At 36.5% G+C, this 18576-nt stretch overlaps 1 protein-coding gene across 1 annotated transcript in view; it reads right to left on the bottom strand.

The window, feature by feature from the left end:
• ptprz1a (protein tyrosine phosphatase receptor type Z1a) overlaps positions 1-18576 on the bottom strand; it is an 86233-nt gene that overhangs the window by 29853 nt on the left and 37804 nt on the right. Inside the window, exons 4-10 of the mRNA XM_054620092.1 lie at positions 15760-15911; positions 14646-14741; positions 10723-10789; positions 10466-10623; positions 6735-6885; positions 2165-2349; positions 842-968 (exon numbers count right to left, since the gene is read on the bottom strand). Coding sequence (XP_054476067.1) covers positions 842-968; positions 2165-2349; positions 6735-6885; positions 10466-10623; positions 10723-10789; positions 14646-14741; positions 15760-15911 — 936 coding nt within the window. The remainder of the gene's footprint in view (positions 1-841; positions 969-2164; positions 2350-6734; positions 6886-10465; positions 10624-10722; positions 10790-14645; positions 14742-15759; positions 15912-18576) is intronic.

Below are 18576 nucleotides of genomic sequence, written 5' to 3'. Positions count from 1 at the left end.
AATAAAACAAGTAGAAGAAGAAGTGAATTTTACTATTTCTCCTGAAAGTTGAGCCAGTGCATTTGTTTTCTCATAATAATGTAAATTATATATATATTTTCTCTACTTGTCATTCCAGTCTTTGTGCTAAAGATTGTCAATAAGTGCAAAGTTAAAAGCTTTTTATCTGGCATAACTATTGATTAATATGGAAGCCCATCACTGACAGAAAAATAATACAAATAATAAAAGTTAAGAGTGAAATGAGTAAAAGTAAGTGAATATTAATAACTTCCACAAACAACTACTCAACTCAAAATCCTGACTTAAAAACTCTTAAGTAGTAAATTTAGAAGTGTATGAGATTATGAATGAAAATTGTATTTGTATTAACTTTTTAAAACATTTATTAGATAGTAAAGCATAAGTATGAGGTAATAACACCCCATTTTGATTAAATCAAAGTTTTGAAATACTTAAAAAAACTTAATATATATCATTTTGAGAAATTAAATCAGTATTATGGCATAGTAAATCAAGTTTAACTGAAAGTTTTACTCACTAATTCCCAATTTTTACTTTGAAAAAGTCATGATTTACACTAAGTAAAATGATAATCCTGTCAGTAAAAAGTTTCAGTTTTTTTCCTGTCGATAATGGGCTTCCACAGATTTAGTCTTCCTCGACTCTTTCATTATTAAAAGTCTTACTTCTCTGTTCTAAGAAGCAGAGAACTATTTTTCAGTATTTAAACTTTACTTAAAAAAAAAAGAAAAAATAATTAAATTGCAGTATAATAAGAAATATCTGTACAGTTCATCTGCCGAACTCTACGCTCGGTCTCGGGCAACGTCGCTCTTACCGGGGTCGTCGGCGGGCATGGCGACCGTCAGCAGGTCGCTCAAACGTCCGTACAGACCGTTGGTGCAGACCGCCACCACCTGGACCGCGTAGCTGGTGTTAGCTAGCAGGTCGTCGAGTATCGCCCCCTGGTGGAGGAAGGAGGGAAGAGCTTTGAAGAATCATTATTGTCCCAATAATAACATCAGTTTTAGGTTTGGTCGCCTTCAAGAAAAGTTGGTTTAAGTTCATTTCTGTGAGCATCAACTTAAGTTACTGTAGTGTCATGTGGTAAAGCAGTGGAGGGGAAACACAGAGTACCATGTTATGCTATTAAACCTAATGGACAATAAAGTCATTTTAATTTAAAATGTCTGAATTTGGTCAGAGCTCTGGATTTTAATGAAGCTGTGGAAAGTTTTGCACAGAAATATCTGGTGTAAAGACTACAGACAAAAACAGTGTTTTCATGTAATGATCTTTTTACAATTTGGGGCTATTTTGCTTCAATAACATGTCATATTTCAGTAGAAAGTAGCAGAAAGAAAACATCTAAAATACACATTTAGGTGTTTATTTTACTACTTTGTCTATTTGCATCTGTAGATTTCTCCTAAATTCACTGAAAGTTTTCATTAGATAATGCCTCATTTGCATATTAAAACATAACATTTCTTAAAACTTGTAATACAAAAAATAATCATCTTAATGTCAGTAATCAGCTGGTGAAGTTTCATGTTGATATCTATTAGTTATTTTTTTACCCTATTCACCTGTAGTGTCTTCAACATGTATGTAATTTAACTAAACATATCTTTAAAGGACGTTTTCTCTAAATGAGTTTTTTCTCAGACTCTGATCCAGAAATCTCCACTTCAGTAGCTCTTACATACACCAAACTTTACAGCTTCATTCCTCTCTATATTCTGAAGGTTTCTACAGAGGGGTTTGTTCATATGTCATTCATAGCCTGATTTATACAACAATTTAGTACTAAAAATGTGGAGAAAATGTTTTTTTTTATGGCTGTTGATATTTTCTGATTTTTTTTAATCTAAAATTCTTTCTCTAAAAACCTTTGACTCTAATATGTCAACAAAATAAACAAGATTTTTTAACTTGGCTTTATCAAATGTTCTGATTTATGCAAATTGGCACATAATTGATCAAATAATGCTCATTTGCATATTTAAACATGAATTTTCAGGCTCTACAATCAATGTTTGACATGCTTTATAGATTTCCAGAGAGCAGCTTGGTGTCAGCAGATAGAGTTGTTGGCTTTGGATGGAAAATGCATCACATAGAGAATAGATGAGATGAACTTGTTGACCCTCCCTCTCACCACATCCTGGTCTCCGTCGGTCAGGTATGTAGAGGGGGCGGCGTTTTCTGCGTTGGCCAGCTTGTAGGTGACGGAGTATTTCTCGATGCTGGCGTCGTACACCGCCCGAGGCCGCTCCCACGTCACCAGCAGGCTGCTGAGGTTGTAGGGCAACGCCTGGATGTTCTCCGGCTCCGAACTGCACACTGACAGGAGCAGACAGGGGAGGCGTATTTAAATAAAGGGGTTGGAAACACACTTTTAAATTCCTAATGTTTGTGCCGATCCCGCTTTTTTAAAAATTGTATGCAAACACTATACAATTACAGAGATTAGTTATTAATGTGCAACCCAATCCTGTTATTTTAAGGTCCATGTCATGTTTTTACAAAAAAATCTTTATTATTTCTACTGTATTTTTCAGCGTTTTTTTAATTAAATACAAATACATGTAAAATGACAACAGTTATCTGCAATTAAATAGTTTATGTACATACTAACAATTACATTTTATTTGTAATTTTAAAGTAAATCTTAGCATTTTTATATGTATGTGTACTTTAACATTCAGACTACGAGTTCTGACACAAATTTAGCAAACTCTATTTCACCAAATCAATAATAATATATAGAACAAAGCTGCACTGCCCTTGAGGTTATAAATGATTTGTTTATATCTGTGTATACATATACGCCTGTTTTCTGTGTCCTTTAATCTTATTTTTCAATATTTTTTTATTATTACCTGATTTCTTTATATAACATTTTGTCGGTAAAAAAAAAGCCAACACATGAAAAGTAAAATGAGTAAAAGCAAAGTCAGGAAAACGATGCATCGCAATATTTCAGGCGGGAAATAATATCACTTTATATTAATATCACTTACTCCCAGTACCATGAGTACTTTAAAAACTGGGTACATTTCTACAAACGCTCCTCTGAGCTGGAGGATGATCTAGTTCCACTTTGTAAAAACTGATTTTTTTCTTAATGAAACAAAGATTCACACACTATGACCTCATGGTGAAACGCTGCAGACTATAAAAGAACTTTCCAATAATTAATAAACCTTCTGAGTCTCGGTATTCTCAGATCCGTCCTGATCCTGATAAAACACTTCCCTTCCAGTTGGTATAATAATAATAATAATAATAATAATAATAATAATAATAATAATAATAATAATAATTAATAGTGTGAGGTGCCTGTTTATGAAATGAAAGCAGACTGGTGATTGGTCAAATGTGTCAAAAGCTTGTAAATATAGTAATAAAGCTAATAATTTCTTATTATGCTTTTTCTGGGTTTAAATTATACTTTACAATTTCTTTTCACTGTAATATTATTATTATTATTATTATTATTTAATGTGGACATGAGGAAGACAAGCAGCTACTTTAGAATGGTAGGAGATCCAAATACAGAATAAAGAATTACTATATATAAAAAAATATATATATATAGATTTAGAAAACCACACAGTTAGAGGTCAGGTCAGGTTGACGGTGGGTTTCTGAAGCTGTTCCTTCCTTCCTGTGTTTTTCAGAGTCTCCTACACAAACTGATTCTGGGTCAGAGTTGAGATTAGAGGATCTGAGATAATGCAGATGACAGACACTCAGAGGTCGGGATTAACTCAGATTAAAAAACAAAGGGGCCGAGGACTGATGACAGCAGACGGGAGGGTTGAGACAAACTGACACATGTCCTCCTCTAATGGCTCCGAGCTGAACTCTGAACCTCTGCTCACACTGACCTCTGACCTCTGTGTTTGCTCTGAGGCTTCACAGTGAGCTGCTGTAGCGGTCGTACAATCTGAGGTGTTATTCTGACAAACAAAGGAAAATACAACCAGTGTCAGAGACTGGGAGCATTTCCATCTTCAACCACTAGAGGGCAGAGAGAGCCAGGTGAACTCATGTTTAAACCTCACAGGGGAATTTATTCAACTGTTGACGACAAATCTACATCTCTGACACCGATGAGACTCTCTGATCTTCAGAAGTTCATCCGCGCTGATAAGTAACCAGAATATTTTAAAAAATCACTTTAAGATCAAGTGAAGGATTAATCAGCTGGACTAAGAAACTTCAGTTCATCTTCAAATACAGACACGTTCAAAAAGTGCAACTACAGTTTACAGGAGGATATTTAGACACATCTTTCACACAAAACTAAACATCTAAATGTTATTTTATAGAATAAATTCCTTTAATCTATGTTGTAAACTCAGAACTACTTCCTGTTGCTGTTCCCCTGAGGATACGCCACTTTTTCTACCTTTTGTTTCCAAATTCAGTGTCTCCCATTAATTAATGACTTTTTCACCATTCATAGGTACTCATTAGAATGGCCCATTTTAAATATCATAGTTCTTTATCATTGGATTAAGATAATTGATGCATTGAAGTTTTAATCACTTTAATGTTGCAGCTGGTAAAAGTGGACATTTTAACTACTTTATATACTTATTAATTAGGCTATATACAACTTAAGAAGACATAATAATTTATTAGTTATTCTAAATTTTGTATTAAGAATCTGAATCTGCAAAGTAGCCTAACTAATAACTAATAATAATAAATAAACATAATGTAGTTTAAAGCACAACATTTCCTTTGGGATGAAGTAGAGTAGTATAAAGACACTTAAAATGGAAATGCTCAAGTAAAGTACTGAAAAATTGTACTTAAGTAGAGTTCTTGAGTAAATGTACTAAGTTATGTTCCATCTCTGGTTATAAATAAGTAAAAGTATAAATATATAAATAAAAACTGGAGTGAATAAATATGTTAATATACCATTTAAACTGTGAAATCTGAGTGTATCTGTATTAAAAGACAAAACAAATCAACTTTACAAACATTTCGTATCGGTCATATTTGACAGTGAAGACTGTAAACATATAAACTCTTCAGATCATGAACATTAAACGATCCTCTGGTCTCTAACACAGAACAACCAACCCCAGATAACCCCGGATCAATACCACCTCATTAACACTGATCGAATACAACCAGCGTGAAAATCAAAGGTGACCTCCTCCGGCTGTCACTGGGTTTTCATTCGGGTCACTGGAGTTCTATTCTCGTCCTTCATGTCATTTTCTTTCCCATCATGCCGAGCCCACTGATCTCTGATCCATTTAGACCTTTTTTAATTAGACTTAACTGTGGATTCTTCATACCCGGGTTCACACTGAGGTCCAGAACCAACCGGGTGAGACTTCAATGTTTTTAAAAAGAGTTTCTAACAATTTAATTCATACTCGTTAACTTTGTCATCAGTGTGTGAATGGGTGAATGATATGTAATATACTACTGACTGTAAGTCGCTTTGGATAAAAGCGTCTGCTAAATGACTGTAATGTAAATTTATATAACTCTGCAACACATGAAATGTTTTTCGTATATTCTGAATATTTGTATTTCTTTATAGATGTGATGAAATATGGATCATGTTTACTACATTTTACTGAATTTATGCCTGATTGCAAAACAAATTTTCTTTGGAAGATTGAGACCATAAACTCATGTTTACAATGTTTACTGAGGGAATAAATCAAGAGAGAATGACAATATAGGTCTTTAGCTGATGATATATTAGCAATATATTACCTGTGTAGATATCACAGATTTATCATTGTACTCCTATATCGCTGCCAGACTCACGATGGTCAGTTTGAAACAAAAAAATAAAATAGATGCTGCAGAATCAAGGATATCATCTTTTATATTACAAACATTCATTTTTCTTGTCAAGAAGTGGAGCCTACATTACCCAGAATGCAACTCGACCACCTACAGTTCAGCCTGAGGTTCCTGAAGCTGACTCAAGACATTTATCAGACTTCACACAGCTCAGTCTGGAGACACTAAAGGCTTTATACCACTTTTTAAAATAGAATACTCTACATTTATACGAGAAGGCAACCTCCAGGTCTGAAAAGTGAAGTCAATGCTTCATGTGTTAAAGCTGCATTCTCTCTCCTGTCCACCAGGGGGCGACTCCTCTGGTTGTATAGAAGTCTATGAGAAAATGACTCTACTTCTCTCTTGATTTATTCCCTCAGTAAACATTGTAAACATGAGTTTATGGTCTCAATCTCTAGTTTCAAGTCTTCTTCAATACAGCATGATGTTCATTTAGTAAATGATGCTCCATTTAGAGTCAAACAGACCATAAAGCAGGGGATGCTTTAGGGCGGGGCTTACTGTGGCGATGGTAGTTGTCAGTGATTTCATCTTACTACTTTAACCCTTCATGAAATTTAACTGTAAAAATTTGATTGCCTAAAAATGTCTAAATATTGACGACCTCCACTTCTTTTATACAGTCTATGATTTATGCTGTATATCAGGGTCTCGATGATGCATTCAGGGACAAAAAATAATTCAGAAAAGAAATCAACAAAACTGTATCTAATCAAAATGATGACACAAAATGTTCTTTCTTCCACTGAAGAAGTTGCTGGTTATCAGGCGGCTATAGAACGTGGAATACCGGAGTGACGCTGGACGGGTTGAGCTTACAAAACAGTCCCTGGAGATATGAATTACAGGAGAAGCGTTGGATGTATTGGAGGACTTACCTGGTGTGAGGACCTCCTCGGTGCCGGTGTAGGAGGAGAACACCTGACCCATGAACTGCTGCTGCTGCTCCCGGTAGTTGTTCTGCAGGTAGTCCATCAGCATCACGTATCCGGCCTGCTGCATCGTCATCACCTCGCAGAACATCTCCAGCTGCAACGCACAACAGAGTCAGCACCGTCAGCTCCCGCAGGGAATAACAAGAGCATATAACTCGTAGCCTGTGACATCATTACCCTTATTTTATCTTTAGTTAGCACAATCAACAATCCTTTTAATTTTTATGTCTTTTATAATTTTTTATTATAATTTATATATTTTGTCTTTTCTTGATCTCTTTTTCTCTGTGTCTGTATATATATATATATATATATATATATATATATTTATATAAATAACAACAACAACAACTATAATAATAAATAGCAGGTAATTAATTAAATTTCAAGCTACAGAAAAGAGAGGAAGTAGAGAGCCAGACGGACTTGTAAATATGCTCTATACAGTTAAATACATAATAAATATATATTTTTTCACTGGGTTGTGAATAGCGCTTTTTGCACACTATCAATTAAATTATTTGATTGATTGATTAGATAATTCAATTATTTGATTAAATGTGTGTACTTTAAAATGTCTGAAAGACACATTTCAAATTTCCCAATTACCCAGAATCTGAAGAGGCATCTTCAAATGACTTGTTTTGTCCGAAACAGTCCAAAATCCAAAAGATTTACCAAAATTCTTAGTGATATAAAACAGAGAAAAGCATCAAATCCTCACATTAGAGAAGCTGCAACCAGAGAATGTCTACAGTTGTTTTTATCAACAAATGAATAAAGCAATTGATGAGTATCAAAACTGTTGATTATCTGTAAATCAACTAACGGATTAATCTACTAATCATTTCCAGCACTAATTCAATTAGTTCTCTAATCTCAAATTACAAATTGAAGAGTGATTTAACTTAATTTTTTAATCACACAGCTAAAAAAACACAAAGTTGTGAATCTGAGAAAAACACTCAAATTAAGAACTCTAAACTGCTACAGCACAACAACAAGAAACCACAGAGCTGCGTTCCTCTGAGCGGTTTGGAGGTGAATGTGAATCATGGGAACCTGCGTACCTGCTCAGGTGAGTCACGTCCCTCCGGTTACACAACACTCTGACTCACAGCCGAGCTCAGAGCTCATTAAGATGTGTTTGTGGTTGTTAGAGTCGTGAGCTTAAAGCATTAAACTCAGGCAGCTGGAATGTGGACCAGCTGAGACTCGTCACGGAGGTTTGGAGACGCCTGGGAACCCTGGAAGACCTGCAGCCGCCAGCATGCAAGGTGCAGCCGGGGTAATGCACACGAGGTGAAAACATCGCCTCTACGCTGATGACTAGTTCTTCTTCTTTAATGGATCAATTATTTGTTTTTTTGTTATTTTTCAGTTGGTATTTGACAGGGTTTAAAAAGCTGCAACGTGTGAGATTTAACCAGAATTTTTGTTAAAAACATTAAAAAAAGAACAAAAATTTTAACAACAGCTGTATCAACCACAAATAAAAAAAGAAATAATTTCAATAAACAGATAAAAAGGATGCCAAATTTACTACATAATAATGCCAAAGTGTAAGAAGTCTGAATTCATGGTTTGTCAGGTCTGTCCTTAAGACGACAAGCAATCAACTTTAAAAATGCTCGTTTTCTGAAGAGTTTGGATCAATTATTGCTCGGCTTTGCTAACACTGTAGCAACGTTGATGTTTATACATAGAAACTCTATGGTATAAACAGACTAGTATTTTAACTCGTAGCAAATACGCTCATGTCACGAGTGCTGTAATTTGCGTCTTTGCATGGACTTTGCATTTAATCGCACAGTGCACAAAGTTTGCTCCACATTTGGTACAAACACAGTATTAGTTAATAGTTTCATCAACTGATGACTGTCGATTGTATTGACCCAGAAATAAAGGTGGAATGCTGACCCCTATTTTTTTTACAGCATGTAATAAACATTGCACCTTTAAGGGAAAAATAAATCGTAAAATAAGGAAATAAAATAAAAACAAAGTGTTTGTGTGTATCTGTTTGAACTTGTTCTTCCATTGTTGTGAGGACTGGAGTTTCAGAGAATGATGACATTCTTGGAATGTTTTTTTTGGGTGGTGTGGACATTTCATATTATGTTACGAAAGGCTATAACGTTATGTGGGGTCTGCTTAGCTAAAATGTCATCAAATGTGTGTGTGTGTGTGTGTTTGTGTGTGTGTGTGTGTGTGTGTGTGTGTGTGTGTTTGTTTGTGTGTGTGTGTGTGTGCGTGAGCCTTCCTGCCTTATGACATTTGTGTGTGAAGAGTCAAAGAGTGAAAGACGTCTGATCCTCAGAAGGCGTCACACTACAACCTTTATGTTGAAAACGTTTTGTGTTTGTGCATTTATACGTGTGTGTGTGTGTGTGTGTGTGTGTGTGTGTGTGTGTGTGTGTGTGTGTGTGTGTGTGTGTGTGTGTGTGTGTGTGAGAGACTGCCCCAGGTTGACTGAGTGATTGACAGCCATAGAGAAGCATTACCTCAAACAAATATTGGCTCACAAAAGATCTTTACGGTATTTAAGCTGAAACACACACACACACACACACACACACACACACACACACACACACACACACACACACACACACGCACACACACACACACACACACACACACACACACACACACACACACACACACACACACACAGCTGCCGTCTCGCTGCCTCACCCATCACTCTGTGTTGTCTGAGCTCTGGTATGATAATTCCTCCTTTCAGCTCCTTGAACACGTTTTCTAAAAGGTTGTTTACGGACATTTTCTGTTATTGTGTCATTCGTCTTTTCATCCTGAACATAAAAAAGCTGCTGAGAGAATGACTAAACCTCAGAGTTTTGGATGAAGTGCCGATACCCTGGGAATCCCCAAAAATCGTTAGCATGCAGACTATCGAGTATAAATGCTGATAAACATTTGTGTATTTGAGTTTACATGCAAGGCTGGGATAAGTGTTTGCTAGCAATTAGCATTAGCGAATCACAGGCTAATTGAAAAGGCTCCGTTTAAATGGCAAGCGAATTATAAAGAAGACTTTTGAAATGACGCTAAAAAAGAAATGTGAATTTGTCGCTTTTCCATCAACTGGTTTTGGGCGAATAAACTCTTATACAGCGTTGGCAAAGCTTTTAATGTGTCTTTGTTACAGATGTTAGTGTTCTTTGGTATTGGCCATGTTTCATAATAACCGGAGACAAAGATAATATAAATATATATATTCACAAAGACAAAAACCACCTCAAGGGAACGTAAAAACCTTTTTTTCAATGTGGTACTTAAAAAGGTTTAGTGATTCATTCTTAATTACCCACCATGTCCTAACAGATCGTCTCTAAGCGCAACTGAGAAACAGACTGAATGAATTCTGCAACATTTCAGCCAAAATATTCTCACTTCTCTGTAATTCCTTCAAGCTCAGCCTCCATAATAATCAACACAGGAGGTGATAACAAGGAATATTATACTTTCAAACCTACCAACAAAGTTTGACTCCAGACTATAAAACCTTCAGTTATAATGGAATCGAACAGTCCGTGACAGTTCATTTCTACTTTATAGTTTCAAAGTTTTGGGATTAAAAGTGAATACTTGCATAATAACATCTGCATCACCTGCTTCTTTCTAAAAACTACAGGTACTGCATCCCTCACCTGTTCGTCGGAGATGGCCACCGTGCTCTTGAAGACGATCCACTCGACGGTCTCGCTGCAGGGCGGCGTGGTCAGGGAGCCGTTGTAGATGAAGTATTTCTCCGTGGAGTTCGGCAGGAGGCCTCGCGGGGCGAACGGTAGAACCTCGGCGCTCTTTCCTGGACGGCAGACGAGACGGCTTCAATGAGCACAACAGAAGAAGAAGAAGAAGAAGAAGAAGGCAAAGAGAGGAGACAAGAAGAAGGAGGCCGACGTACCGTATCTGCTCACGCTCATGATGGCGTCTATGATGGAGGCGTAGTTCATGTTGTCGTCGACGCTCGTCTGTGAAGAGAAAAACCAACACAATGATTTCGTATTGACGGGCTTCAAATCTTTTATAATCTTTTGATTCTTTCGTTAATCACGTAAAACAATGATGGTTTCATAAAGTCAAACGGTCAATGTTTCAGTTGTTTTGGTCACGTTCAAATCTGTACTTGTACCATTTGGAGAACCAGAAGTTTAACTTTTCAACTACTGATCTGATACGTTTAGTGATTTTAGCTATTTGTCAATAACTGTAGCTTAATATCTCAACTGTAAATGTAATAATTTAGCCGTCACTTGATCCAGAGGTGGAAGAATGAATAAAAGTAGCAAAACTAAAGTATAGAAATACTTCTGTCCAGCATTGTTGTAAGTTTAATTAAAGGAATACCTGACCCACTAAATGACCTCACCCTGTGTTAACTTGAATTCTTTAAGAGAACTTTATTTTTCTCTCACACCTTGAATCAAAAAAATGAATTAACCAATACAATAAAGGCTTATTGTTGTGACTTCTTTTATCCTTTATCAAAACATCCGATCAAACAACTCCTTCAGTATCATCTGAGTCTCATCTATCCAGTTCTCTGCTAATGAACGGATAAATTAAACTTGGATTACACTGCACGAGAGTTTGTAAACAGATGTTTTCATATAGTTTTGCTGTTTTTAAAAGCTGCCTCCGTTTACATCCATTCATCAAGACTTTTGTTAGATTTTTGTTTCTTCGCTCAACGTGGTTTTCTTCAAGAGTTCAAGGTAACAGGAAGAGTAATTGATATACCAACGGTTCATTCAGTATTCAGTATTCAGTATTCTCTAATTAAAAGTTCAAAAAGTATTAGCACCAGAATATGCGTCAAGCACCAAAAAAAAGTACTGATTATGCAGTTGGTCAATTATTTATATTCTGCTGGGTAGCTTGTGTTTCTCCCCCCGGGATCAATAAAGTTTTATCTTAACCTGTAATTATACATGAATCAAAATGTATTTGTTGATCATATCTTGAATTATTAATCTGAATCTGCAAAGTCATTTATGTTGTCAAATAAAAGTAGTGGAGTAGAAAATGGTTAAAAAGTTAAGTACCTCAAAATTGTACTTTAAGTACAGAATAAATGTACTTAGTTCCTCTCCACCGCTGTATTTATACTTTACTTTAGCTCACATTTAAACTGTTTAACCCTCTGCTTGCTTGCTAACTTGTTTTTATGAGAAGAGTCATTGTTACAGCTGACACAATATGGAGACATTTCTTTCTAAATAGAATGTCTACTCTACAAACTTTACACCTCCTTCCTGTCAACTGCAGCTACACACTGTTTACTGCCATCACAAAGCAGCAGCAGTAAGTATTTATTGTGGTTGTAGTAAAGACGCTGTGGGGTTAATGGGTGGATTCCTTGACGCTGGCTCTACCGGCTAATTTCAGGAGAACAGTGAAAAAAACACCAACGTGGGCGTGAACCAGTCTGACAGGAGATCAGCACAGAAATCCATCAACGCTCCGTCTTCAGGCTACACATAGCTTTTCATTATTTGTATTATTTCACAAAGGAGAGAGAAAGTAGAGAAGAAGAAGAGGAGAAAAGACATACTATAAGGACAGGCATGTTTTGTACAAATTGTAAAATTTGGAAATTGTGATTTTTTTCATTGTCATGAGTTTGTCAAATTTAGTAAAAACTGAACACTAAATAAGACATTTTTACAATTAACTTTCATCAACTAAAAACACACTAAGAAAGGGTTATAGTTAAAAGATGAAAAGATGGACGACTGGACAACGCCGTGGTGTCGACCTGTCAATCACAGTAAGCCCGCCCTAAAGCATCCCCTGCTTTATGGTCTGTTTGACTCTAAATGGAGCATCATTTACTAAATGAACATCATGCTGTATTGAAGAAGACTTGAAACTAGAGATTGAGACCATAAACTCATGTTTACAATGTTTACTGAGGGAATAAATCAAGAGAGAAGTAGAGTCATTTTCTCATAGACTTCTATACAACCAGAGGAGTCGCCCCCTGGTGGACAGCAGAGAGAATGCAGCTTTAAGACACTTCCAGAACCAAAGGTTGCTGTCTGGTTTCGACCAATGGTTACACCTGGTTATGTTGTGTAAACTTGTATTTTAAATTAAGGACAACTGAGACTCATCAAATTGTTCTTCTATTAATCTAAGAAAGTACAAGTTTTCGACAAGAGGCCAGATTCAAAACCAGGATCTTCAGATAATATAACCTCCACCTTCTCCAACAAAGCCACCAGACTCTCTTCAACATGACTCTTGGAGAGTTCAAACTGTTTTGAAGCTGGTTGGAGGTTGGCAGATCACAAAAACAAGATTTTCTAGCTTTTTGCTTGGTAGTTTTTCCACCCTGCTCTCCACCCAAAAACACAAACACACACAGAGAGAGCCTGCAGCTTCACTTCAGACGTTTTTCTGAGCTCCGTTCCAACATGGCCTCTGTCAGCTTCGAACACGCCAACCGAGCCGGAGGCAACGCGACGGCACAAAGCACAACACGGGGAAAGTATGACTGCGTGAACGCCTGACGCTCGGCGTGAACTCTGGCATCGAACAGGAAAACACAGACAGGAGCTCTGCAATGATCCTCAGCCAAGATATGAATCAAACACACCGAGGTGTTGCATCGGTGATTCTACTGAAAGACTTTGATTCATTGCCTCAATCGGACTTCTTCCATATCGAACAAAAAGTCACCAATAAAGCCATTCTGTGTTTTAAACCTGCCAACTTTTAGAATTTCAGATTCACCATTTACTGAAATGAGCAGCAACTCAAAAATCTGTGTTTTTGTACGAGAATATTGTTTTCTTCAGACACAAACCCCGTCAGAAGGTGGAACATTAGCAGCCATCAGCCCGGAGCTAACTGCTCTGAAACCCACACAGCAGATTAACTCTGACTTTTCAGGGAGAAATCTAAATATATTTAGCAAAACGCTGAGGAGCATTTTACTTTCTGGTGAAATTGCAACAAATTGCACACTACTCAGAGGACAGAAATCCTTAATGTGATGTCAATGCAGAGTTAAAGTAAAGCTAACAGTCTGATAGCATGCTGGTTGAGGTCTGCTAGCAGTACTGAACGTACACTTTGATGAACGTGTTTTACTTCTACACCACACTGAAGCCAATAATGCACTTTCTACTCCTCTACTCTCATTTACATCAACGCAAGTCACTTTGCAGATTCAGATTAATAATACAAAATATTATGAACAAATAAATGATCACGTATTATAAAATTTAAGCTTCATTAGAAACACAAGCAACCCAGCAGAATATAAATTAATCAAAACGATTTCCACATTTACCAGCTGCAAGATTAAAGTGATGATCACATTAATGCATCAATAATTATTAGTCAATAACACAATATATAATATGCTGTTATGATTCAATAACATAATATATGTTATGGTGCTTGATTAATACTTTTTATTTTAGGTTATTGTCATATCATGTGAATATCTCCCTTTTTGATTTATTCCCTCAGTAAACATTGTAATTGTTTTGATTGTATGAACCTTGAAATACGTTTGCTATTGATTAGATGTTTCCAGTTTGGTTATTCTTAGCTAATTATTTAATTAAGCTGGAAAATGGTTTTAAAGTTAGTTTTGCATAAAGGTCAAATAGCAGTTAAGTTTATTGATTCAATAAAACAGTTTAGGAGTGTTTAGACAAACTTCTTCCTCTATGAGTTCAAATTTCCTGATTTAAATGAGTTTTTTGCATTTTAATTCCAACTTTACAGTTTCTGGAGACAACAAACAGACAACCAGCCTCTTATCTGGTCTCAGTGATTTCAGGCTCATCGTCCTTTTAAAGCGAAGCTCACCTCGAACAGCACGGCGAGTGCTGTGATTCTTCCTCCGGCCTTCATGGTTTCATCTAAAGAGTCGAAGCGAAGCTCCTCGTAGCAGTAGATCTGCATCTGTGGGAGAAAACAGACATATGAAAAGAGTTTAAATGTGATTTCAACTCTTTTTCTTTTGAATCTTCGTTGCATGAAAGAAGAGCACCAGATCTCTGTGACAAAAGAGGACAAACGGAAAGAAAATACCAATTATCCGTGTGAAATAGCAGCTACAGTATGAATAAACATTGTTAAACAGATAATCCGTTCTACTTTAGCGCCCCACGATACTGAAATATTACCATTACGACTCAAATGTTTGTTTCAGCATCATATGCATACAAGGAATCTGACTCCGGTTTCTTCCGCTCACTGATAACCAGAAACAGACAAATAACAAACAAGGAGATCCCAGAAGAACAAAGGATAAACATTTAATTATTATGTCAAACATGAAATATAAAAATGCAAAAGTATATATATGAAGATAAAACACAAATGGGATGTGTATATGTATATCATTTAGAATTACAATTTAAAGGCACCGTGTTATTGCACATGGATTTGTTCCTGACAAATGATGAAAGATTAACAAAGACATAGAGGTGCAAAGATTAATGGATTCATTTATTAGTCGTCAAATTTTTATATTAATCGTTTCATTAGTTTGTCATTATTTGAGGATTTTACATATATTGTTTTTTACAATTACAGCTTCTTAAATGTGAATATTTTCTGGTTTCTTTCCTCCTCTGTGACAATAAACTGAAAATATTTTAGATGTGGAAGAAAACTAAACATTTGAGGACGTCATCTTGGGCTTTGGGAAAACACTGATAGATATTTTCCCCAATTTTTACCTTTTTTTGTCATTTTACAGACCAAACAACTTATCAAAAATAATTGTTAGTTGCAGCCTTAACAACGAAGCTGAACAAATTAAAGGTACAGAAAGGACAGGACTGTTATGAACACGAGTAAATGAAAAATATATGTCTATATGAATATTTATATATATATATATATTATATATATATATATATATATATATATATATATCAACTCAGTCTTTGTCACATACTAGAGGAAGTCTTACCTCCAGAGGGTATTTGACTCCATCCAGACTGTGTTCGGAGCCCTCTGAGGAGGCGTTGCAGCGCCCCCAGTGGAAGGTGATACGTCCCACCTTGAACTTTGACCTCAGGCCGCCTCCGCTGACGTAGAAATCTCCGTCCAAATCGACCGCCACTGAAAACAGAGAAAAGACGTGAAAAAATGAAATGCATGACACAGAACGGGCTGTATTCCATTTAATGAAATCACCGTTTGTGAACAAACTTCTGGATCAAATGTGTCGACTGCTTTTTGAAGCTTTGAAGAAAACGAAGGCCTGACCTCTAATTGAAATAATGGATTATAAATGTTCAGGAGATCAGAAGATGAGAGCTCGAACGCCACACAATACTCCACGAACACCGTCATTACACCGTCAGACAATGACTCAATCTACGATGGATCTTCTTCAGCTCGGCCTTTGTTCCACCTGACAAAAGGTCCCCTCGAGGGTCAAAACGCTCTTTGATGGTGTAATGAAGGCGGAGCATCAGTCGCTCCTTTCATCTTCTGTACTATAATGTACATCTCCACCCGCCGCCGCAGAAATAGAGAGAACACGTGACTACTGTTCAGTGCAGATGATACAGATGTATTCATGTGAACTCGCTGACCAAACTCAGTCTGGACACTTTAAGGCTGGGGTGGCTAAACATAAACAATAAACAATAAATAACAAATAACAAATAACAAATAAATAATAAATAATAAATAATAAATAATAAATAATAAATAATAAATAATAAACAAATAATGAATAATAAATAATAAATAAATTAGCATATCAAATAAAATCTAGCACTGTATATTTCACATCCTAGTTTGAACTAGATGTCGTCTACATTTTGTGAAGTTATCTTAACCTCTTGGCACAGAATATTCTACCGTTTCTGTCTGTCACATCTCAATATTAGACTTTAAGAATTCCATTTTACATTTGTCTTGTAATGTTTTAAGTGGGCGCTTGGACCCTGAAGTGACCCTGAACAAACACCAGTATTTGTGTTTTAAATTTACCTCAAATCATATCAACTTTTGTTGTCTCACAGCAAAAAAAACAAAGAAGTTAAGCCTCTCCATTTAACCCATCCTAGGATTAGGAGCAGTGCGTAGTTGCAGCTTTGGGTGCCTTGCTCAAGTGCCCAGGAGGAGAACTGGCACCTCTCCAGCTACTAGTCCACACGCCGTACTTGGTCCGTGCTGGGACTTGAACCGGTGACCCTTTAGCTCCAAAGCCAAGTCCCCACGGACTCTATAAACTCAGAATATTCTAAGTAGACACTGTATTAAAGTTTAAAAGCACTTAATTAATTTAATTTACATTTAAGAAAAAAATGTTTAGTAGTGTTATTTTCTATGACACAATTATTCTTGGTCTAGAAACTACACTTTTACTATTTTTTGGCCATGACTCCTTTTTTATATCTTTTCAGTACTTGGACCAAAATCAAAATAGGTTTGGCCACCGCTGCTTTAAGCTCTCTATTTGCTTTTGGTAGGTTTTCATTCTCTCCACCACTTTGATCTGTATGCGGTCGGCCTCGTTCTCGTCCTGTTTGTTGTCTCTGTGTTTGTCTTGTGTTCTATTCTGTTTCTTTTCACCCCGTCTCGAGGCGGGACAAATATTGACTCAACTTGTCGCTGACTCACTCCTGTTGAAAAGTGTGTTTGCCCCCCGAATCAAAAGGCATGAACTGATCCAGACGCTCCATCCATCAACTCTGTTTTTATAAAAATGAAGCTACGCATTTTGTGTTCTCTATAATATTGTGAATATAATATTGGGAAATTTTAATATTATATAGGTGGAGGCTTCCAATCAGCTTCTCCCTGATCTGTGATATTATTTATCTCTCTGTGTGTATTTTTTACATTGTGCAAAATAAAATAAACTACACTAAAGATGGCGGTCTGGGCTTTGAACCTACACTGGGGCCCATTTGTGGGCTAATAAAAAAAAAAAAAACAGGTTTAAGTAAACTGTTGGCCTGAATGGTGCTCAGATTGTCCACCAAAACATCTCCATTAATAAAAGCCTTGGGTGCAGCTGGCAGACGGACAACAACCACAACAGAGTGCTTCTTATTTCCCTGAGAGTCTCGTTGCTAAGAAGCACTGGACTCGTCTGTTTGGAGCTTTTTTTTTTTTTTTCTTTCGTAAAAGGCGAGGCGGGATCCCTCCTCGTCTACAATTTCACTTAACAATTACCTTGAATGCGCACTGTAGGCTATTGTGTGTCACGCCACTTAGAGGGAGGAAATGTATAAAAGGCTCTCAATCCTGTCAAATGAGAACCTGGTAACTGTATCCTTTACTCCTTTACAACAGGACGCCACCGCCGCTCGGCATCTATCTGGGAGAAACTGTCATTAAAAAAACAAAACAGAAGGTCGACACTTTAAGGGAGGAAGTCAGCCTAAAAATATGCTTGTTCTGGGTGGACCCTTTCACAGAAGGTTATAGGTAGAACCTTCTGAAAGGGTTGCAGGTGGAACCTTTATTAAAGGTTCTACCTGGAAAGTCTGACAAGCCGAAGAACCTTATATTGTTTTTAAGAGTATCAGCTTTTTCTCTGAAAGCGAAAGTAATCGGGTGAGAGTGAACCAGAACAGTAAAGTTGATATATATACGGATATATATAATGTGTTTAACTATTCAAACCATCAGCAATGCAAATTTGCGTCAGTTGCATTACATTTGGTTTGAATATGAGACCAGAAACCAGGATCCTATTGTCCTAATTGTAACTTTGAAAGTAAAAGGATAACATTTCGAGTTTTTGAGGGTTTACGGACTTCAG

Source organism: Anoplopoma fimbria, chromosome 19 (genome assembly GCF_027596085.1).
Source record: "Anoplopoma fimbria isolate UVic2021 breed Golden Eagle Sablefish chromosome 19, Afim_UVic_2022, whole genome shotgun sequence".
NCBI classification, from domain to species: domain Eukaryota; kingdom Metazoa; phylum Chordata; class Actinopteri; order Perciformes; family Anoplopomatidae; genus Anoplopoma; species Anoplopoma fimbria.
The sequence above is the reverse complement of the archived record's forward strand: the minus strand, read 5'-3'. Positions and strand labels throughout refer to the sequence as shown.